Raw genomic sequence first — 24,077 nt, 5'->3', positions numbered from 1 at the left:
TTCTAATTTAAAACACAGAATCATTAAAGCAAAACACTTGTGGGTTTTTTTTTTTTTTTTTTTAACTCCTAGGTAATTAAGGGAGCAGAGATTCTTGAAGTGCTGCACAGTCTTCCAGCAGTTCGGCAATATCTGTTTTCACTCTATGAATGCCGTTACTCAGTTTTCTTCCAGTCATTAGGTAAGGATAGAGTTGCTCATTTTGACCATCTGTCGTCATCTTGTTCCTGATCTTACGTGCCGATAACCTGAGATGATTTTTCGCATATATGAAAAATAGTGTCTCGATAACTGCAGGTCTTTAATCACTGTGACTAATAAATTGCCCGTTCTTGTTTGGGGTTGGGGTAGCAGATTTTGATCAAGTATTTTTGTATGGTCTAGAAGGTTAGATTGATGTTTACATTTTTAAAGGGTTGTTTAACAAAATAGAACCAAGAAAAAATAAGTGACAACTATGTGGCTCTCAGCAGTGAAAAATATTTACTCTTTGACCCTTTATGGAGGGAATTTTGCCTGACCCCTGGTTTAGAGACTTTTTTTTTTTTTTTTTGGCTTTTTAGGGCCTCACCCGCAGCATATGGAGATTCCCCAGGCTAGGGGTCTAATCAGCTGTAGCCGCCAGCCTATGCCAGAGCCACAGCAACACCAGATCTGAGCCGCATCTGCGACCTACACCACAGCTCACGGCAAGCCAGATCCGTAACCCACTGAGTGAGGCCAGGGATTGAACCCGAAACCTCATAGTTTCCAGTTGGATTTGTTTCCGCTGTGCCATGACGGGAACTCTTGGTTTAGAGTTTTATGGGGGTGTGACATGTAAGGCAGAAATGAGCAAATGGTTCTAAGTATTGAGTTTAATGGGGAATGATGTGCAGGAATCCTGAATCTCCTTTTGATTGAGTTGATGTTAATTGAGCCTTGAATTCAGCAGTGGATTATTTATGCAGTAGCTAAATCTTTTTGCTAATTTGCAAATCATTTTCAAGGGATGTTGGTTGAGAAAGTAATCTCTTGGAAGTACTCGTGGTATTCAACCCAGGGGTCCTTCCCAAATGATTTTCCCTAAACTTAAAGAACTTAGCTTTGAGGAGTTCCTGTTGTGGCTCAGCAGGTTAAGGACCTGATCTTGTTTCTATGAGATGCAGGTTCAGTCCCTGGCCTTGCTCACTGGGTTAAGGATTTGGAGTTGCCACCAGCTGCCATGCAGGTCACAGATGTAGCTCAGATCTGTTGTTGCCTTGGATGTGGTGAAGGCTGGCAGCTGCAGCTCCCATTTGACCTCTGGCCTGGGCACTTCCATGTGCCGCAGATGAGGCCATAAAAAGAAAAAAGAAAAAAAACTTAGCATTTACATTCTCTTGTTTGTGCTGCAAATTTCAGAAAGTATTTGATTAATAAAATAGGTAGCATTTATAATAATTGGGAAAGGAAGACTCATGATGATCCTTCTATCTTTGGAGTGGGTTTTGGCCCAGGGTTCATGAAGTGCTTTCTCCATATCTAGAAAGTAGGCTGCTTTATGGGTATTCATACTATTTGTTTCATGAACTGTGAGAACAGGGCTTCTTAGGTATGAAGAACATCCTTGGCCTTATCTTCCCATACTTGCATGATAGGTTTGCACACAAGGTTGCACTGTAGAACTGCCCTTCTTCCTTTGTTATGCTTGTGGATCTCCTGGTCATTACTCTGCTTAAAAGTGGGGCCTTTCCTTTCTTCTTCAGTTAAAAAACAAAATAGGAGTTCCTGTCATGGCTCAGTGGTTAATGAATCTGACTAGAAACCATGAGGTTGAGGGTTTGTTCCCTGGCCTCGCTCAGTGGGTTAAGGACCCAGTGTTGCCATGAGCTGTGGCATAGGTTGCAGACACAGCTCAGATCCCGAGTTGCTGTGGCTCTGGCATAGGCCAGCGGCTACAGCTCCAATTAGACCCCTGGGACCTCCATGTGCCTCGGGTGTGGCCCTGGAAAAAGACCACAAAAACAAAACAAAACAAAAAAAACCCTCTGTATTCTTGGAGCTCTTATTTTATGCCCCATCCTCTTTTTTTTAAATTGAGATATAAATCACTATAAAATTCAATATTTTAAAGTGTATAATTCAGTGATTGGGTATACTGACAAGGTATGCAACCACACCACTCATTCCAAAACATCTTCTTCACCCTAGAGGATGACCTGTATCCACTAGCACTCCCTTCCCATTTCTCCCCTCCAGTGACCACTAGTCCTTCTCTCTCTTCACTTTGCTTATTCTGGACATTTCATATAAATGGGATTATACTATATATGGCCTTTCGTGCCTGGCTGCTTTCATAGTGCTTTCACCGTCATCCGTGCCATAGCATGTATCAGTGCTTCATTCAGTTTATGCTGAATGGTACTGCATTGTATGGTTGCATCACAATGGTTAATCCATTCATCAGGTCATGGACATTCAGGTTGTCTCCACCTTTTGCTTATTATAAATAATGCTGTGTGGACATTCTTGTACAAGTTTCTGTGTGGACAGATGATCTCATTTCTCTTGGGTATATACCTAGTCGTGGAATTGCTGGCACAAAAATGGTAAATCTTTGATGAGCTTTTTGAGGAGCTGCCAAACCGTTTTCCAAAGCAGCTACACCATTTTACATTCCCACCAGCAGGGTGTGAGTCCCATTTTCCCCACATGTAATACTTATTATTATGTGTCTTTTTGATTGTAGGCATCTTGGTGGTGTGAAGTGGTATCTTATGGTTTTGATTAGCTTTTTCTGATGACTACGGATGGCGAATATCTTTTCATGTACTTGTTGGTCATATGCTCTTTTTTAAAAGAGCAAATTATTTTGATTCTTTTTTAGAGTTTTTCTCTTGTGCTACCTAGAATTAATTAGGAGCAGACATTATGCTTTTTTAAAATTTGTAATGATCTTGAGATCAGCACAGTGCCTGTATGTTATTGAGAGCTCTGTGTAAATGTCTGTAATTTAAGAGAAAAATAGAAAAATTATTCTAATGTAATGAAATTAATGGCTTTTGGAAATCTTTGAGTGGTTAAGGTAACCTCCTCCCTGTCCCTATTTACCTTTTACCTTAACACATTGGGGTGAAACTTTTTTCTTTTCTTTTTTCTTTTTTGGCTACACTGCAGTATATAGAGTTCCCTGGCCAGGGATCATATCTGAGCTGCAGTTACACCCTATGCTGTACCTGCTGAAATGCCAGATCCTTTAACCTACCCTGCTGGGCTGGGGATCAAACCTGCATCCTGTGCTGCAGAGATACTACCAATCCCGTTGTACCATATTGGGAACTCCTGAAACTTTTTATATTTTCCAAATTACACATTTCCTAAATATTTTAAATGGAGAAGACATAATAGTTAAGTCTTTTGACCACAGTCATCAGTCATATCATTTACTCTCTGCTCTCATGTAGTGAGACATGTAGGGTTTATTTGGTTTTGTACGCCTTTTTGCTTCTCCAAATATTCATAGACTATGTACTTTATTTTTTATTTTTATTTTTTTGCTTTTTAGGGCCACACCTACAGCATATTGAGGTTCCCAGGCTAGAGGTCTAATTGGAGCTATAGTTGCCGGTCTATACCACAGCAACAGCCACTCCAGATCCTTAACCCACTGAGCAAGGCCAGGGATCGAACGCCCAACCTCATGGTTCCTAGTTGGATTCGTTTCTGCTGCACCATGACGGGAACTCTATGTACTTTAAAAGTACTTTAAAATATTGTAATTTAGGAGTTCCTGCCATAGTGCAGTGGGCTAAAAATCTGACTGCAGCAGCTCAGGTCACTGTGGAGGTGCAGGTTTGATCCCCAGCCCAGCACAGTGGGTTAGAGGTCCAGCGTTGCTGCAGCTATGATGTAGGTCACAGCTGTGGCTAGGATTCAGTCTCTGGCCTGGGAACTTCCATATGCTGTGGGTGCAGTCATTCAAAAAAAATCGTATTTGAAAAAAGAAATAGCATCCTTTTCTAGGTAATACCTGATTGTTTTTTAAAAACTAAAAATCGAGATGAAAAAGTCTTTGGGGGGTTAGGGGCATGCCTGCAGCATGTGGAAGTTCCCAGGTCAGGGATTGTACCTGTACCACGTCATCAACCCAAGGTGCTGCAGTAACAATGACAGGTTTTTAACCCACTGTGCCACAGGAGAACTCTGAGATGAGAAAGTGTTAATTTCCATAATTCATATACACATTCACCTACTCCTAAGATTCTTCTGATTCTTCCCCAAATAACCATTTTAAGATTGTTATATATCCTCCCAGGACTTTTTATTCATTTATATGCATTTAAAAATTTGGAAAACAGCCTCCAAATACACACACACACACATAAAAACCCCAAGGTTTTAGGTACACACAGGAAAGTTCCAAATAGTATCACTTAAAGAAGAAAACGCTTTCTTCTAGTGATTGCCTAGATCCTTTTTATAGAGGAACTACCTTCAGCACATTTCACATATCCATCAAGGGCATTCATATTCAGATACAAGCACTCTAACACGTTTAAACATAATGTTCATGTATTTTACATGCAGTTTTTTAAGTAGCTTTTTTTCTTTCAAAATAAAATGCATCTTTTCATGTCTCTGTACAAATCACTGAGCCAGTAAATATTTTTAAGAGGCTGTCATGTATCAGACATTGTGTAAGTAGTGGCAGATCAAAGAGGCCGAACTCCTTGAAACTTCCACTTATCCTTTAAGGACTTTGCTATTTCAGTGTATTGAATGTGCCATAATTTATCCTCTCCTGATTACAAAGTTATGTTGTTTCCAATTTTTCCCTATTACAAGTAACCCTGTTGTGAACACTGCTACATTTTACAATGCTTTTCCACATCTGCTTATTTTCTTAGGAAAAAATCCAGGAAAGTGAATTTTGCAGAGGGCGAATACATCACCTTTAGACCACTGTTGCCTTCCTTCTACATCTCTCAGTTTACATCATTTCAGAGAACATAGCTCCTTGTCCTCCATATTCTTAGCCAGTCTGAGAAGAGAAAAATTATTTTATTGATGTTTTATACATTTTTTTGTTTGTGCCAATGATAGGTTTTTTTAATTAAAATTTTAAAAATTAAAGTATAGTTGATTTATTGTCTTTTTCTAGGGCCACTCCTGCGGCATATGGAGGTTCCCAGGCTAGGGGTCTAATCAGAGCTGTAGCCACCAGCCTACGCCACAGCTACAGCAACTCAGGCTATGAGCCGCGTCTGAGACCCACACCACAGCTCACGGCAATGCTGGATCCTTAACCCACTGAGCAAGGCCAGGGATCAAACCCACAACCTCATGGTTCCTAGTCGGATTCGTTAACCACTGAGCCACGATGGAAACTCCTGTAGTGATTTATAATGTGTCGACTTCTGCTGTAGAGCAAAGGAACCCAGTCATACATGTATGTATTATGCATTCCCTTTTTTATATTATCTTCCATCATCATGGTCCATTCCAAGAGACTGGGTATGGTTCCTGTCCTATGCTGTAGGACCTCATTGCTTACCAAGGATAGTTTTTTGTTTTTTTGTTTTTTTTTTTTTGTCATTTCTTTGGTCCGCTCCTGCGGCATATAGAGGTTCCCAGGCTAGGGGTTGAATCGGAGCTGTAGCCACCAGCCTACACCAGAGCCACAGCAATGCAGGATCCGAGCCGCGTCTGCAACCTACACCACAGCTCACGGCAACGCCGGATCGTTAACCCACTGAGCAAGGGCAGGGACCGAACCCGCAACCTCATGGTTCCTAGTCGGATTCGTTAACCACTGCGCCACGACGGGAACTCCCCAAGGATAGTTTTTAATTGAACTCTTAAGTCCTTTTTTATTTATTTTTTTAATTTATTTTTTTGAAATTTTATTTTTATTTTTTTGCAGAATAAAATACATATATTTAAACACAATTACATTCATACAGATTGTTATTATATCATGGATCTTAAGAAACAGATTAAGTGACTCCCTCTGGAGAAGTGGAATGGAAAATATGCTGAGACAAATAGGAAATCTATTCTATACTTTATCCTATTTTGTATGGCTTTCATCTTTACTATTTAGTATTATCTATTACATTCAATTTTTTTTTTAAAAATTAGCATTACATTAAAATTGTGTAAATTATGCAACTAAAATTTATAGAGAAGAAAGCCTTATATACCATTAAATATTTTATATAGCATAATAAAAAAATAATTTAACTGGTAAGAATAACAAAAATAATATACCCTCTGAAAATAAGTAAAATATAAAATGCATAAATTGGTTAAAAAAGTGTAAGTATATAAATATGTCCTCACAATTTGTTACATCTTATTGATTCTTCAATATAGGCATTACCCCATTCTAGGTGATGTGATAAGACATTATAGACCTTACATTGTACCATGGAGAGAAATGGTTATTAATAATACAATTGTAGAACTGTATTGTTTAATTGTACAGTTGCATTATTTAATTATAGTTATCATAAATTCTTTGATGGAGAGGAAATCAGAATCAGATGTAAGAAGACTTCAGCATTCCAAGAATGATGTCAAATGACCTCCTTCATGGTGGATTATGCACTTATTTATGATGAGATGTATTTCCTCTCCAGAGATTCCTTGTTTTTGTATCAATTGTAGATTTTTGGTTTGCAGTCTGAAGTTTTGATATAAGAATCTATATGTATGTGAGATTGTTTTAAGTTGTTCTCTTAATTGCAAGTTCATCTCCAGTGTCCTGCATTTGTACCCACCTCTTCTCATGATTCCTGATTTTGGTGGTATAATTGTGCATGGATGATTTCGTATCTTTACTGTATATATGCCCTTACTGGTGAGCCTTGTCATTTGTGGCATTTTTGTTTCCTGTTGCTGTCTTGTCTTTTCTGCCTAGAGAAGTTCCTTTGGTATTTGTTGTAAGGCTGGTTTAGTGTTGCTGAATTCTCTCAGCTTTTGCTTATCTGTGAAGGTTTTCATTTCTCCTTCAAATCTAAATGAGAGCCTTGCTGGGTAGAATAATCTTGGTTGGAGGTTTTTTCCTTTCATCACGTTAAGTATATCATGCCACTCCCTTCTGGCCTGCAGAGTTTCTGCCGAAAAATCTGCTGATAACCTTATTGGGGTTTCCTTGTATGTTACTTGTTTCTTTTCCCTAGCTGCTTTCAAGATTTTCTCTTTGTCTTTAATTTTGGTCAGTTTGATTAATATGTGTCTCAGTGTATTCCTCCTTGGGTTTATTTTATATGGTACCCATTGTGCTTCCTGGATTTGAGTGAGTGGTTCCTTTCCCATGTGGGGGAAGTTTTCGGCTATTATCTCTTGGAATATTTTTCTGTCCCCTTCTCTCTCTCTTCTTCTTCTGGTACCCCTATAATACGGATGTTGTTGCGTTTCACATTGTCCCAGAGTTCTCTGAGACTCTCTTCATTTGTTTTCAATCTTTTTTCTCTTCTGCATCCATCATTTCCACTAATCTGTCCTCCACCTCACTTATTCATTTTTCTGCCTCCTGTATTCTGCTGTTTGCTGCTTCTAGTGAATTTTTTATTTCAGTTACTGTATTTTGCATCTCTTCTTGTTTAAGTTTTATATCTTGTATCTCTTTGGTCAGTGTTTCCTGTAAGTTATCCATCTTTGCCTCCACTTTATTTCCAATGACTTGCATCATCTTCAGCATCAACCATCTAAAGTCTTTCTCCTGGAGGCTGAAAATCTCCTCATCACTTAGCTGATTTTCTGGGGTTTTTCCTTTCTCCCTCATCTGAGTTATGTAGTTCTCTGTCTTTTCATTTTTATAGGCTTTTGGTGTGGTGACCTTTTTACAGATAATAGAGCTGTAGCCTCTTTTCCTTCTGGTGTCTGCCCCCCTGTGGCTGAAGTCGGTATGGGGTGCTTGCTGTAGGCTTCCTGATGGGAGGGGCTGATACCTGCCCACTGGTAGGTGGAGCTGATTCTAATCCCTCTGGTGGGTGGGGCTTAGTTTCTGGATGGGATTAGAGGCAGCTGTGTGCCTGAGGGGTCTTTAGGCAGCCTGTTTACTGAGGGGAGGGGCTGTGATCCCACCTTGGTTGTTGTTTGGCCCTGGGGCTTCTCAGTGCTGACTGAGGGTGGGGCCAGATTTTCCCAAAATGGCAGCTGCTGAATATTCCCGAGAGCTTTGCCTTCAATGTCCTTCCCTCACAGCAAGCCACATTCACGTATGTTTTCCCAGGATGTCCTCCAAGAACTGCAGTCAGGATTGACCCAGATTCCTACGGAGACCTCGCTCTGCCCTGGGACCTAGTGCACGTGAAAGTCCGTGTGCCTTTTAAGAATGGGGTCCCCGTTTCCCCCAGTCCTGTGGAGCTCCTGCACACAAGCCCCACTGGCCTTCAATGCCAGATGCTCCAGGGGCTCTTTCTCCCAGTGCCAGATCCCCACACATGAGGGTTTGATGTGAGGCTCAGAATTCTCACTCCTGTAGGTGAGTCTCTGTGAACCAGTTAGTTTTCAGTCTGTGGAGCTTCCCACCCCGGAGGTATGGGGTTGTTTATATTGTGAAATCGCCCCTCCTACCTCTTGATGTGGCCTCCTCTTTTTCTTCTGGAGTAGGGTATCTTTTTTAAGGTTTCCGGTCCATTTGGGTGGAGATTGCTCAGTCTTTAGTTGTGAGTTTTGCTGGTTTTAGGAGAGAAGTTGAGTTCCAGTCCTTCTATTCTGCCATCTTAATCCTGTCTTCTTTAGTCCTTTTTTAAATGGCACATAATAGACTGGAGAAGCTATTTTACATTGGGCTTATGGATGTGACCCATCCTGACCAACATTTTTCTTCCCATCCTGTTCTGTAAGTTTTCTTTGCCATATGGTTTCCCAGTTTATTGAGATACACATGACATATAACATTGTATAAATTTAAAATATACAATGCAATGATTTGATATTTATGCATTTCTTTTATTGTTAGTGAGCACCATCTCATGTTTAAGACCCTGGTCTCCCTGCTGTTACAGTGTTGTGATTGTTTTAGGTATATGGCAGAATGACTCGTTTATACATGCACATATATATCCATTCTTTTTTAGCTGATTCCCCATATAGGCTATCAGAGTACTGGATAGATTTCCCTGTGCTATACAGTAGGTCCTTGTTACTTACGAATTTTGTATACAGCAGTGTGCATTTGCCACTCCCAACCTCCCAATTTATCCTTCCCCCCAGCATATTCCCTTTGGTAACCATAAATTTGGTTTTGAAATCTTTGAGTCTGTTTTTGTTCTGTAAAGTTCTTTTCTATCTTTTTTTATTATATTCCACATAAAGTGATATCATATGATATTTATTTTTGTCTGACTTCATTTAGCATGATTATCTCTAGGTCCATCCAATTGCTGCAAATGGCATTCTTTTTTATGGCCAAGTAATATTTGACTGTGTATACATACCACATCTTCTTTATCCAATCCTCTGTTGATGATGGGCTTTTAGGTTGCTTCCATGTCTTGGCTATTGTAAATGGTGCTGCAGTGAACATTGAGGTGCCTGTATCTTTTTAAATTATGGTTTTCTCCAGGTATATGCCTAGGAGTAGGATTGCTGGATCATATATGGTAGTTGTATTTTCAGTTACTTTATGGAATCCCCATACTGTTCTCCATAGTTGTTACACCAACTTACATTCCCACCAACAGTGTAGAAGGGTTCCCTTTTCTCCACACCCTCTCCAGCATTTATTGTTTAGACTTTCTGATGATGGCTTTTCTGACTGGTGTGAAGTGGTATCTCATTGTAGTTTTGATTTGCATTTCTCTAATAATTAGTGATGTGGAACATCTTTTATGTGCTTTTTGGCCGTCTGTCTTTGAAGAAATGTCTGTGTAGATCTTTGACCATTTTTTTATTGTCTTTTTGATATAAAGCTGTAGGAGATGTTTGTTACATTTTGGAGATAAATCCATTTTCACTTCATTTGCAAAAATTTTCTTGCATTCTTTGGGGTGTCTTTTCAATTTTTTTAATGGTTTCCTTTGCTGTGCAAAAGCTTTTAAGTTTAAATAGGTCTCATTTATTTATTTTTATTTTCATCACTCTAGATCCCTGAAGATATTGCTGCAAGTTATTCAGTGTTCTGCCTGTATTTTGCTCTGAGACTTTTACAGTATTCTGCCTTACATTTAGGTTTTTAATCTATTTTGAGTGTATTTTTGTGCATCGTGTAGGAAAATGTTCTAATTTCATTCTTTTGCAAAAAGCTGTCCAGTTTTCACAGCACCATTCGTTAAAGAAGCTGTCTCTTCTCCATTGTGTATTTTTGCCTCCTTTGTCATAGATTAATTGACCGTATTTCTGGGCTTTCTGTCCTGTTCCAGTCATCTATAGTCTGTGTTCCCTTAGTCATCCTCCTCTGCTTGAATGTTGACCATCCTTTTCTTCTTGCCCCAACTTTGTTCTCTTGAATTACAACACATCTTTGTTTTCTTCAGACCTACTGCCTCATCCTTAGTTAGGCCTCCTAGTGACTAACTGGCCCAGGCTTGGTCATGACCCTTCTCTCTCTCTCCATTCCATCATCAAATACACATGGATGTTGGTGATTACCAAATTCACGTCTCCAGCCCCAGACATGCCCGGGAGTACCAGACCCCATGCCTAAACATCTCCTTGATGGCTTCATATGGATGTCTCATAGGATAGTCCACCGGAACACTGCCAAAGTGTAATATTTGAATCCCTCCCTCTCCTGCAAATATAGAAACAAACCTCAGAAACAAAAGTTTTCTTTCTCCAGGGGTTTTTATCTTGTTCAAGCCAGAAAACATCTTTTGTCTTGGTTACCTTCTTTATCCCCATAGCTGTCTAGTGCTACATTCTGAATCTGTCGTCTATTCTTGAGCTAGGCCTGGTCTTCCTGCCTTGAATCTTTGCATCACTCTAAGCGTCCTCATCTCTGTGTGGCTGGTTCCGCAGAGGAGCCTTCCCTGTCCACCCGAATCCAGGGGAAGGCTTCCTGACCAGTCTCTATCACAATTTTATTTTCTTCACATAACTATTCCCGGATAGTATCTTATTTGTTCATTTATCTTTGCTCTTTGAAAATTTAGTGGCTGTGGTGGCAGGGATCTTGTCTTTTGGTTTCCTGCCATAGCCTCATGATTCAAGAGTGGTGATATATAGTACTTAGTAAAATAATTTGGACTTATGTGCATTGTGTGCATAATAGTCTGTGTACCTTTTATAGACCAAGGCTTTTAATTCTTATGTATCTGACCTCCAGCTCACCTGTTTATTGAAAGGGATATTCTTATAATAATTTATCATCTTTTAAATTGCAGCTGTTGTGGAACAGGAAATGAAAAAGGACTGGCTTTTTGCTCCTCATTATCGATACTATGTAAGAGAAATGAGGATTCATGCCTACAGCCAGCTGCTGGAATCATACAGGTCATTAACCCTTGGCTACATGGCAGAAGCCTTTGGTGTTGGTGTGGAGTTCATTGATCAGTAAGTTTCAGTAACTTCGTGTTAATTTTTTTTTACACTTAGATTTAATGTGTGAACTTGTACATTTTCTCCGTTTACATTGCTGTCTTCAATTAAAGGCACTCTTAAGAATTTTTCTTTAAATATTATCAAAACAATTGTATTTTTGTTTTCATGATTTGCTTCTACTTTGCTACTACAGTAGCAGAGATGGAACAGAGGCTACTTTTGCCAACAACCAGAGCAGAAGTCATCTCTGGTGCATCTTTGTGATCCATGCTACTACTATAGTAATGCCCCTTAGCTCTCTATCTTGTATGTCATATTAGGTCTTATTTTCTCTGACAGTGCCTTCAATTTTTTGGTTGCTGCTGCAATTCTAAGCAAGCTGATTGTTAAAAATGGAACTCTCCGACTGTGAATCAGTGATTCATTAGATAGGTAGTAAGCCGTTACTGTATGGTTGGCATGTTTCAGGTCTCTGTCTTCACAGAGTTTCATTCTAGTTATGGGGAAAGTAGACAAGGAAGCAAGTGTTTAAGTCATTTCACACAGAATTGAGTTTGCAGAGATAGCAGAATGGCACAGAGACAGTCACAGCTGCAGCATAGTGGTCTCATGGGTAGAGGGGTGGCTGAGGGAGAGTCAGGTAGGTGAGTGTTTGTGTAGGACCTGGCGGGTCATGGTGTGGAGCTTGGGTTTTAATCTAGGTGCCATGGGAAGCCACTGGAGGATTTTAAGCCTGGGGGTACCATGATTTCATAGTGTCTTACATGGCCAAGGGGACAGGGACACCGGATGGGCTATTCAGTAGCCCTTGGAGATGTTCTGGTGTCTTGGACTATGATAGTGGGTGTTGAGTTGGGGGGAAGTACATTCAGAAGAGAAGCTGTTCAGATGGTATCTAGACAAGTCATTCCCAAACAATGGATATTGTATCCAGTGGCCCACAATGAAAAAAGTGGTGGCTAGAGAGGAGTTTTCAATGAAATTGCATTTCATTTTGAAACACCATGCTCCTTTAGACATTTTTCTCTAATATTTTATTCTGAAAAATTTCAAACATGCAGAAAAATTGTAAAGAATTATACATACATCCTTGATTCTATAATTAACATTTTGTTAAATTTGCTTTATCACTTATCCATCTTACTTATAACTACTTCAGAGTAACTTTCAGACACCAGTACATTTCATCCTGCCACACTGAGCATGCTTATCAATATTTATGGGTTGGTTTTAAGGCAATATTTACATTTAGCAAAATGCCCAGTTCTTAGGTATACCCAAACTATCGGGCAAGAAATTGCCTCATTCTCTTTCTTTGGAAGAAAAAAGGTAGTGATGGTGGTTTCTATTTATTAGCCATACCGAAATAGAAGGTTAGTATTCCTAGGTTGGTTTTGTCTTATTTGATTTCTGAATTGAAGTAGTCTGTGAAAATAAGTTTGGTGACCACTGGATAGAGTGGGGGACTGTAGAAATGGGTTTTTCATGCAGGGGTGTAAGGAGTGGCTTACCATGGTGAGCAACACCAGAAAAGTAGGGGCTGGTCTGGCTTCTTACTGCAACTCTGCAGCCCTAGTCAGGTTCATCCCTTCCTCACTTTCTTAGCTGTGCTGTGTGGTGCTGAAGCCTTGACCACTTGGGGGCAGATTGAAGCTCTGCTGAAATTGTGGATAAAAATGAACTGAAGCAGGAGGTATCTGTTAGAGACGCCGCAGTATTCATTTATGTCATTGTGATGACACTGGAAATGATGGTTTATGGTACATTTCAGGTGGTATTTGAAATGTTACAGTTTTTTTTCTTGCATGTTCTCAGACCAGCTCTAGGGGTGGAGGTTATGAGTACACACTGAGCATTAGTTGTTTTTTACCTAAAAAGGGCTTTTAAATTTCTGGTATTCCTGATTCCTTTCTGGGTTTTCATGGATTCTTTTTCTTCCTTTATAAAATGATTTAAGGTGAGATATTTTTTTTTTTTAATGGGCTGATTTAATAAGTTTGAACAAGAGTTGTGTATCATTCTTCCACTTCGACTCAGGAAGATATTGTTGGAGAAAAGACTTCCACTTCTGTTGACATGGACTGTATTTTGTGATTTGTTGGTAGGCCTTTTTTTGAAACTTAGGGTGCAAATCTGATTTTTAGATTTTGTTTATTCAGCAAGTACTCCGTTCATTGTAATTGGACACCTGTTTCTAAGGGACCACACTGGGGACCTGGAGAAATACCAGTAGCTGGTGAAGATGAGTCCTCCTGGGATGTGTCTGATTAGCACACAGCAAGATGGGTCTAAAGCAGGGAATGGGACTTGGGTGCCAGTTTAGGGTGTTAGGAGTTAAACTTTGCTGTGGTAACTAGATAGGAAACCATATCCAGATTTTTCTTGGTGCATGCACATGGTTCAGAATGAGTAGAACTAGGGATCAGAAAATTTGGACTATCACTGCATACTTAGGATTTTTATAGGCTGTGGTGGGGAAAAGGACATTGCTGATGGAAGAAATGGCACAAATATATTTTAGGGGGATGTTTGAAAAACCATTACTTGGTTGTACTGGCCTGTGTGGTGGTGTGTACAGGGAGGTCCCTAGGGTTAAGCCTGGAAAGACACCATAGTGCATCTAAAGCAGTGTCTTAAGGAGTTTAGAGTCTCTTCTAATAGGCTAGGGAGTAAGTGAAGGGCTGAACTAATCTGGTGAGTCAAGTCCAGTGTTGATCTCTATATCTTGCTCCTAAATGATAAAACAAGATTCTTTAGAGGGTTCTCCCCTGTTCTTAGATGGGGGTAGGACTGATAAGGTTGATTATATCTATCTGACTGTGTCATTTCCTCTGTGTACTTTAGTCCCAGAATAATAGGTGCAAATGGGTTTAGTAGCTGTAGTTTGGAGATACAACTATTTTAAGTACCTGGAAAACAGAAACAATTTTTAATTTTTACTTAAGCCACTCAATAACATAACTCAAAAACTAATAGTTAAAAGAAGGAATGAACATTGTGGCAATTGCAGCAAATATATTTCTAATGAGGATACAGAAATAAAGCATGCTCTATGAACATGTAACTTACTATTCTTACTAGTTTAAGATAACCTCTAGCTTAAAATCTTCAATAGTATTTAATTTATTAAAGTAGTTATTTGCAATAGTATTTTATTTAAAGGCACGGTGGGACCTTTACACACTGACTGACCAGTGGCAACTACATACTGCAGATATCTTTTATCTACATTTTCATTTAGTTTTGGGTATGATCTTGGTGGTTTATTGTTTTCTGTTCTTAACATGGTTTCTGAGATCTGTCATAATTAGGATCCCTAAATACCATTCTGAGCCAACCTTTCCCTATTGACTTGAAATGGCATCTTTGTTAGGAGTTTGCTTCTTAAGATTTCGAGTTCCTTTTCTTTGGTGTTTATGTGCTAGGATCAAGATGTTTTAGGAGAGTAATCTGTCACATAATTTTTATTTGCAATCTGATTTTTCTTGATTAGGAGGATTCCCTTATATTATTCTCTAAATTTAACATAATACATTTTTATTTTAATGGAGTCGACTTTGCATTTATTCTCCTTGGTAGCATTAGAAAATTGTCTTCATATAGCGCTCATACATTTCTAGGTTTTTACTTTCTGCCCCATGCCACAGTGTGCTAGACAGAGTTTCACGCCAGTGCTGTGGTTGAGGTGGATGTGTAACTGTGTTGTTTAGGATTTGGGTTATGGCTGGAATAGATACTCAGTAATGTATTTTCACATCTACCTCAGAGGAATACATCAGGTTTGAATTCCTAACCCTGATTTATTGGGGCATATTACTTGTCTTAATTTGAAAGCTTGTTTCACTCTATTCTCTGAAGGATTTTGAACATTCTTGAGTTACCTGCTGTTGTAGATGAGGTAGTCCTGCAGTACACCAGAGCTCATTTTCTCAAGCACTACGCATCAACATGTTATCTTGAAAGACAACTGAGTCATGTGTTTACTGCAGTTTATTTTTCTAAGAGTCTCTATAAGACTAATGCTAAAGGCTTTTTTTTCCTTCTCCCTCAATTAGGGAACTCTCCAGATTTATTGCTGCTGGGAGGCTACACTGCAAAATAGATAAAGTGAATGAAATAGTGGAAACTAACAGGTATTCTTGTTTGTGTATCATTTGTAATACTCCTCAGAATAAAGGACGTTGTTAAAAGAAGGCATTCGTTTATAAGTAGCTCAACTATTGTTATGAAGTAATGTGACTGGTAAATAATTCATTTTTTTTCTTGAATTTATTTATAGACCTGATAGCAAGAACTGGCAGTACCAAGAAACTATCAAGAAAGGAGATCTGCTATTAAACAGAGTTCAGAAACTTTCCAGAGTAATTAACATGTAAAACCACGTTCACAAAGAATTTCCTTTAGAGTAATTATTCGGAATTTTTATAGCTTACTTTACTATGTGCCCAGTTCAGCTGTATAAAATAAATACTGCATTGTTGTTTCTTTCAGTTTACTTTTCTCTTAAGCATATATATACCCTAGTAATGTTAAAATTATGTCACTTTTCTGTCATTTGAACATCTCTGCTTTATGATACAATGGTTATAGAGACTACAGTACTACAGCTTAAATCCTGACCCTGCCTCTTCAGTGTAATAGGCTAAGACAAGCCTATTGTTTCTTACCTTTAAACAGAAGATGGAGGTCCATGGTGGCTCAGTGGGTTAAGGATCCAGCATTGTCACTCCTGAGATCCCTGGCCTAGAAACTTCCATGTGCCTTGGGTAAAAAAAGAAGAGAAAAATGCTACAGAGTAGAAGCCCATAATTAAAAACAGTGCTTAGTACTTAAAAGTTGAGAAATGAAATGTATCAGAAGGTTTCCCTCAGAAATAAGTACCTATAAAAGACTGGAAGTTACTCCTTTTTAGAAGGATACCATAACCTAAGACTCTAGAATCTGCCAAAGCCAATCTTACTAAATACAGCTTTTAAAAAAACCTATATAGATATTGGCAAAGGGAATCTTTTTCCCAATTATAAATGTGGTCAGATTGGGACAGCTGCTGTGAAAAAAGAAATACAAAGCTGGATATAGGTGACAAAGTGATACAGGGTGTGAAGAGCTCTGTATCAGTGTCACAGAAGGCCTCTCTGGTAAGGAGATATTTAAATAAAAAGGAGGGTGAGATCATGCAGAAAATTATCTAAGGGAGGAAAGAGAAAAGTCCCTGGAGGTTGGCAGCAGAGGAATGGCCCGATTTTAAGTGTCATCATGGACCTGAGCTGGATAGGCGTTGAATAACTAACGGTGGAATGAACCCTAGAGGCAAAGCAGCTGGATTTGCTGGAGGAGGATCCCAGGTTTGCTGAATGGTCATCCTGGCAAGAGCAGTCTGGCTCGAGCTGAATTAAAAAGAAATGGGAGAAGGCATTTTACTGTAAAAGGAAAGGGAGAGAAGCATGAGGTTTTGATGCTTTTTTAGAGAGCAGGTTCACATGCTGATGGCAGTGTTTCATTACACATTAGAGGAGAAAAAACATGATCTCAATGGATCTGTAATTTGTCAAATTGGAGACATTCAGCATTCATTTGTTTCAAACTTGAGTAAATACAAGTAATAACAGGATAGGAAATCAAAGCCCTCTTACAAATGTGATCCATAACGGCAAAGTATGAGAAGCATTGCCTTAAATATCAAGATATTGGCGATCATCAATTTTGTACTCAAAGAGGAGCCACTGACTGCTCCTCTGCAGGCGCTGTGGGGTGGGTCAGAGGCTATTAAAATGCTGTAAAAATGTAATTTTAAAACCTGATTGAGAGTTCCCATCATGGCTCAGTGGTAATGAACCTGACTAGTATCCACAAGGATGGGATTTGATCCCTGGCCTTGCTCAGTGGGTTAAGGATCTGGCGTTGCCATGAGCTATGGGTGTAGGTTGCAGACGTGGCTCAGATCCCATGTTGCTGTGGCTGTGGTTTAGGCCGATGGCTACAACTCCATCCTGACCCCTAGCCTGGGAACTTCCATATGCTAGGGGTACAGCCCTAAAAAGACAAATAAACAAACCTTAGTAACCATAATCACTGTAATTTCTTGAAGACACTGGGGATATAAGTATTTTTTAACAAAACATACAATCCTGAAAATCAGTGCTATCTGTTAAATCCAACATATGGTCATTAAGAACTTAACGGTGTTCCTTCTGCCCAATTAAAAATTAGTAGGATTCTGTTTTTGGCAAATTCTCTCATTGCAGTTCATGCTAGAGGGGAAAAGCAGGATTGAAATGCCAGTTTCTTGAAATAACCCTTTTCCTCAAGTCCCACCTATAGAACCATCTGGGCTGAGGTGATCATACCAGAGCCATGGCTTTTCAGTCCAGAGTTACATGGACTGTTGGCCTGGAGGAGAGTGAAATCACAGACACCTTAGTTTTCCCCCTTCCTGGCTTCAAATGTATTTGATTTTCTTTTTTGCCATTTTAGCACCACCTCCACCACCACCCCAATCAGTAGATGAGGATGGCAGGTAAGAGATGCTGAAAGAAACAAGAGATACTATTCATTCCCAGAGCAAGACAGGGAAACCAAAAACTCCAAGACTGCAGATAAAGATCTACCTTGTTTATTCATCATTACCTTATGATGAAATAAACAATACAATTCTGAGGTGAGAGAGTTTTTCCTTTTATCTGAAAAATAACATGCTCATTGCAAAAGAAATTGAAGATACTAAAATGGGTTTGCCTACCCTGCAGAGATAATACTAGTTAACATTTTGATGAATATTCTCCACATTTAGTAGTATGCATATGTAATTTTTAATACAGAATCAGAGTCTTTGTGTTAAACTTCAGAGTATCAGTTTGGAAGTGAAAATAAAGTTGGAACCTAGCACATCTATCTTTTTTTAATGCCATACTGTATAGGAGGAACAGCAGTGGATACTGCAGCTAGGAAAAGCAAATTCTGATCCCAGCTCTCCTCAAACTAGCCACCTGATACTGGGAGAAATGACCTCTTTCAGCCCATTTCCTCACCTGTAAACCCAAGGAGAAAATCAGGCTGATTAGGAGGTTTCTTTATATGAACACATTGCAAGTTGTAAAGCAGTATATACTAAAACATGTATTTCTTTCTTTTTTTTTTGTTTTTTGTCTTGTTGTTGTTGCTATTTCTTGGGCCGCTCCCACGGCATATGGAGGTTCCCAGGCTAGGGGTCGAATCGGAGCTGTAGCCACCGGCCTACGCCAGAGCCACAGCAACGCGGGATCCGAGCTGCGTCTGCAACCTACACCACAGCTCACGGCAACGCCGGATCGTTAACCCACTGAGTAAGGGCAGGGATCGAACCCGCAACCTCATGGTTCCTAGTCGGATTCTTTAACCACTGCGCCATGATGGGAACTCCCTAAAACATGTATTTCTTAGTACAGTAGTATGAATGTTGGTAGAAAACTATTGTTACATAAAATTAGTATTGGGCCATCAAAACCACATTTTATACAAGAGACCAAGAATTTTTAGAATTTTTTTTATTTAATCTCATTGAGTTTATGTCTTTCCACTTGTATTTGATATACAGTAAGACTACTTAGAATGCTAATTTCAAAGTTTTGAGCAGGTAGTTTTTTGACCAGGTAGTTTTTTAGGTCCAGGCCCTTTATTTCTTGCAGTTGAGATTATAAGACTCAGGAAACCAAAGCATGGAGGCTTCCTGATGCTACCAAGTTGCAAACCGATCACTTACGGGCTGCAACTGTTGCCCACCCACATTTTTTTAAGGAAAAAATTTGATTGCCATTCAAAAATTAAAAGGCAATTCAAAAATCACCAACTGTCTAGCTTCTCTGGAAAAATGGGCAGATCAGGTTAATTCTGGGCTCACATTTCCAGTCCAGCCAAATGGCTAGCAGGTCTCCTCCAGCAGTGTCCTGTTCACCAGACCTGCCCTGTTACCTTCCACTATCCGCCCCACCAGCATTTGGGTTTACTGTCTGGTGCTACCCCGAAATGTACATCTGGGGGTGATGGGCAACAGCCTCCATTAACCACCCAGGGAAATTCATCCAGATCATTAAGGTCTTGACTTCATTTTCTGGTTTTGGTGTGGTTTTCATATCGTGATAACCCTTTCAGGTTATCACGATATGAAAATAAGTTTGTCAAATAAGTTTTATATGCTAAGTGATCAAGTGTTAAAACACTTTGTGTTTAAGTCTCTTCAATATTGGTAAATGTTTTTATCAAAATTGGAAACTCATCACTTTGATCAATCCTAGTCTTACCCATAATACACTATCCAAGTATGAAATTAAGTCACTGGCATGAACAATTTTGAGACTACTTTTTAAGGCAATAATGCCAATTTCTTAATAAGGTTTAATTATGTATCACATTTATCCAGTGAGATAAATATTTATAAGCATGTCAAATTTTGGTAATGTTTCCTTTATAAGAGAATAGCTTTAGATCAATTTTTTAGAATACAAATACTGGAGTTCCTGTTGTGGCTCAGTGGTTAACAAATCCAACTAGGAACCATGAGGTTTTGGTTCGATCCCTGGCCTTGCTCAGTGGGTTAAGGATCCAGCGTTGCTGTGAGCTGTGGTGTAGGCCGGCAGCTACAGTTCCGATTAGACCCCTAGCTTGGGAACCTCCATATGCCACGGGTGCGGCCCCAGAAAAGGCAAAAAGACCAAAAAAAAAAAAAAGGAATACGAATTGTCTAAGACTGTTTTTGTTATTAAATATTTGCAACTAACTTTGACCTAACCTAATGGCTAAAAGGATTACCTACTACCTCATTTGTTCACCAAGCACATACACTGCAATACACTTAAGATTTCATGCTTGAACACACTGAGACTTGTTAACCTGACCAAGCATTAATGGTAAATGATCAAGGGGAAGGCTACAGATCATTAGCAAGTCAATCATATTTAATTCTAAATTAATCCTGGGTGCTCTTTTAAACTTGTTTTTAAAGAGGATTAATAGCTGATACAGGAAGTTTTATCTGTGCCCCTGATTATGGGGGGAAAAGGGGAGAGGGGCTGTGATAATCTTTCATCTTCCTAATGCTACACAAACTTGCAGTTGTTAATAACAAACCTCATACCTCCACCAAGGCTAAGGGGGAAGGGAAGTTAGATCCCTGTCTGGAAAACGTGAAAGGCTCTAAATAATCACTGGTTTTGGTTTCAAAGCCATAGAGCCACAATTTTGCATTGTTCTTCTATTTCTGAAGACCTACAAAGAATGTCAAAAATGTGTGCCAGTTTGGTCCAGACCTTGAAGTACATGGTCAAGGGGGCTGTTTACCTCTTATCATTCAGAAGCCTCTTGCAGTGGCATAATTTTCCCCGTGCAGATTGGATGTAAGGAATAAAAGGCACAGTTTTTCTGTGAATGATCACCCTTCAAATCCTCAGATAGCCTCAGGGAAGTGACCGCTTAGTCTAGACTACCAGCAGGTGGCGTCCTGGCAGCTATACCAATCTTCCTTTTTGGAAGTTAGCATAGACCTGCTTTTCCAAAGTGTCTCTGTAAGAATTAGTGTATTATCACTCTCGGTAAAACTGTGCACTTGGTTTTTGGGCACTCTACTTTTCACGAAGTCCTCTGGCATAGAGGCTCTTCATTCATCAGGAACTTGTAGCCAAGACGAAGTCCATGGATGCCTACTCCCTTGCTCTCTCTCCTGGCCATTATGTTTCCACCCTCATTCAGAACACTTTCTCTTTGAAGCTGCTCACCACCCAGCAATACCACCAACCCACTGTGCTCAATGCCCTCAGAACACCAAGCTCCTGCGACCTGCTCATTCCAGACAAGAGCAGTGGCCCCGCTTCCTCCACCCCTGAGGCTGAAATGCACAGCCTGTACAGTAAGCACTAAGTATGATACTAAGTCTTAGTATCCTTAACTCCAGTGCTCTCTGCCACGCCTCTTCTGTCCCCAGCCACACTCTCACCTAGGACCCAGGAATCACAAGCACCTCTGTTTCTGAAAGTGACACCTGGACTGCCACTCTGACCCTATTATCCTGTTTCTGACCTGATCCTGAAAGTGCTGTGCCACCACCATAACTTGATTTGCCTTATACACTTCCTTTCTTCATTCTTGGCCATAACAAATTGAAAATGGACTTTGCTTTGTAACTCAGAACCAGTCATTTAACTGGTCTGAATATAGGCAAGTTACCTCGGAGGATGGTTAAGATGTAGCAAGAGGGAAACTGCAAAACGCCACTTCAGGGTGCCTGTTCTTCCCTGAATACCCAGGCGAGGCCACCACTGAGCCACAGTGTCATTCATACCTTTAATTCTTCCACAGTCTCCCTGCCCAGGATCTTCTAACTCTCCCTCTCAGTGAACACCTGTTGTTCCAATTATCCTGGAGAAAGAGGCAAGAGAAAAGCATTACCTGAGTGGGTTGATGGGGGTAGTGATTAAGATGGAATCGTCCCCACCTTCCACACCTGCTTTCTTCCTTCAGTCCTGCTTCTCTGTCCATCTTCAAAATACTCTCTTCTCCAGGGTTTCATCTTGGTCTGTCTTCTCCCCCTGGGCCCCAGAGGATGGGCTTCAAGTTTGTAAATCCTGGAAGTGGAAGAGAAAATGTGGGGTGCCTGTGCCTCACTCAGAGAGAACCTATAATTTCTTTCATGTGATTCTGAGAATGTAGGGGAAAAAAAAAAAAAAAAGATTTAAGAACCACTGATCTCACTAACCTGAACTCAAGCCTGGCCATACCCCCTGCTCGTTGCGGGACCTTTGGCAAGACACCTACCTTTTTAGGAGTTCCTCATCAGTAGGATTAGATTAAAATATCTACTCTGTAGGGGCTTTTTGAGAGAGAAGGCATGTAAAGGGCTTGGTACAATGTCTGGCACATTAGGCCCTCAACTAGATAGGCATTATTTATATGTATATAACATGGTAAGAAGCCAGCCAGCCACTGCTTTTTCCTAGGTGAACACACCCACTCCCAAAGACAACCCTCCAGCTCTACTTTAGGGTCAAACCTCTCTTCTCAGCTCTAGACTGTACATAAGCCACTGGGTGCTACACTTGAATTTCCTACCAGCAGCTCAAACACACTGTAGTGTGCTTTCCCTTCTCTATTGCATGCATTTCACTTAAGGCTCATCAGCCAGTTTGGCCAAGCTAGTAATCTCTCACTCACTCTTCTTCTTTAATGTGCAATATAATCAGAGCTCAGTTCTATTGGTTTCTACCTTCACAAGACCCCTGCAATCAGTCCCCCTTTTATCCACATGGTCACTATCTTAGTTTGGAAACTTACCTGGATTACTGCAACAGCTTTATAAATTATGTTTGTCACCTGTCCATTTGGTCCTCCATAGTTACTGGAGGGCCCTATGTGATGGGGATTTAAGAAAAAAAAAAATTGTGTTAAATTCTCCCTTTCCCCTAAAAACTTCTTCTTTGGCTGAAAGCCTCACGCTCCCCTGGAAGAGATAAGTCCTTCCTGTGCACCTTTGGTCTATGGTCCCTGGTGGTACAAAGTGAGGATAACAGTTTCTAAGAATCACAGCCTTACAAGGTGAAAGACTAGGATAATTAACCCCCACTAGCAACAGGGGCAAGAGTTTCTTACTAGAAAGATGAGACAGTAGAAAGTGGAGTAAAGAGGAGGAGGACCTCAGGCTTGACAGCTTTCTGATTAGGACTTAGGGGGTAGACCTGGGGTTAAAGACAGAGTTTGAGGTAAGAATAAAAATGCAAGAAAAAGGTAAAGAGATTTAAGTGCTTCTTGGACTTTCCACAGCTGCCAGTTAATATTTGAATGGCGGAGTTCCCGTTGTGGCGCAGTGGTTAGCGAATCCGACTAGGAACCATGAGGTTGCGGGTTCGGTCCCTGCCCTTGCTCAGTGGGTTAAGGACCCGGCATTGCCGTGAGCTCTGGTGTAGGTTGCAGACTCGGCTCGGATCCTGCATTGCTGTGGCTCTGGTGTAGGCTGGTGTCTACAGCTCCGATTCAACCCCTAGCCTGGGAACCTCCATATGCCGCAGAAGCGGCCCTAGAAAAGGCAAAAAGACAAAAAAAAAAAAAGATTTGAATGGCTTTTATTTTCCACAGCTACATGTGCTGGGACTGGACCATGAAAATCTCTGGGCTCAGATAGTTACACCTGATTAAACTATATTCCTGAGGATATGAAGGGCCCATGACATGTAAGGTCCTAGACCACCTGCTGCCAACTTCTCCAACCTGTCAGCCCCTCCTTCCCAGCAAGTTTCATCCAGAACTATCCTCAAGTCTGCATTTCTTCACACCTGTTGGCTCCCTCTGTCTAAAACGACCTTACCCTGCTTCTCTGCTGGTCAGTTCCCACAAGCCAGGATCCAAAGCTGCCAACCCCAGTTCCGTGAACTGGAATAATCTCTTGCTATTCACAGCCAGGTTACCTGCAAGGGGATGGAAGTAAAAGGGGTAAGAGATTGAGTGGCTGAATCTTTACCTGGGAAGTTTAAGAAGACATCCAAAGATGAAAGAAGTTATCCATTTGGCTCAGCAGTAACGAACCCAACTAGTATCCACGATGATGCAGGTTTGATCCCTGGCCCTGCTCAGTGGGTTAAGGATCCAGCGTTGCTGGGAGCTGT

At 40.3% G+C, this 24,077-nt stretch overlaps 1 protein-coding gene and 1 long non-coding RNA gene across 4 annotated transcripts in view; one reads left to right on the top strand and one right to left on the bottom strand.

The window, feature by feature from the left end:
• PSMD6 (proteasome 26S subunit, non-ATPase 6) overlaps nt 1-15,944 on the top strand; it is a 21,544-nt gene extending 5,600 nt beyond the window's left edge. Inside the window, exons 5-8 of the mRNA XM_047778571.1 lie at nt 73-181; nt 11,298-11,466; nt 15,510-15,587; nt 15,734-15,944. Of these exons, the coding sequence (XP_047634527.1) occupies nt 73-181; nt 11,298-11,466; nt 15,510-15,587; nt 15,734-15,830 (453 nt within the window). The 3' untranslated portion in view covers nt 15,831-15,944. The remainder of the gene's footprint in view (nt 1-72; nt 182-11,297; nt 11,467-15,509; nt 15,588-15,733) is intronic.
• Nucleotides 3,920-24,077, bottom strand: LOC125126311 (uncharacterized). Of its 3 annotated transcripts, none has more exons than XR_007134594.1 (4): nt 21,926-23,360; nt 21,764-21,840; nt 16,122-16,841; nt 3,920-5,002 (listed from the first exon to the last, which is right to left on the bottom strand). It is a non-coding gene; the product is annotated as an uncharacterized LOC125126311 (long non-coding RNA). The 3 variants fall into 3 exon arrangements; XR_007134593.1 differs by lacking the exon at nt 3,920-5,002 and adding an exon at nt 23,780-24,077 and having other exon boundaries at nt 16,079-16,841; nt 21,926-22,046; XR_007134591.1 differs by lacking the exon at nt 3,920-5,002 and having other exon boundaries at nt 16,079-16,841.

The sequence above is a fragment of the Phacochoerus africanus genome, chromosome 1 (assembly GCF_016906955.1).
Source record: "Phacochoerus africanus isolate WHEZ1 chromosome 1, ROS_Pafr_v1, whole genome shotgun sequence".
In the NCBI taxonomy this organism is placed as follows: Eukaryota; Metazoa; Chordata; class Mammalia; order Artiodactyla; family Suidae; genus Phacochoerus; species Phacochoerus africanus.
This window is presented reverse-complemented; position numbering and strand designations above follow the sequence as displayed.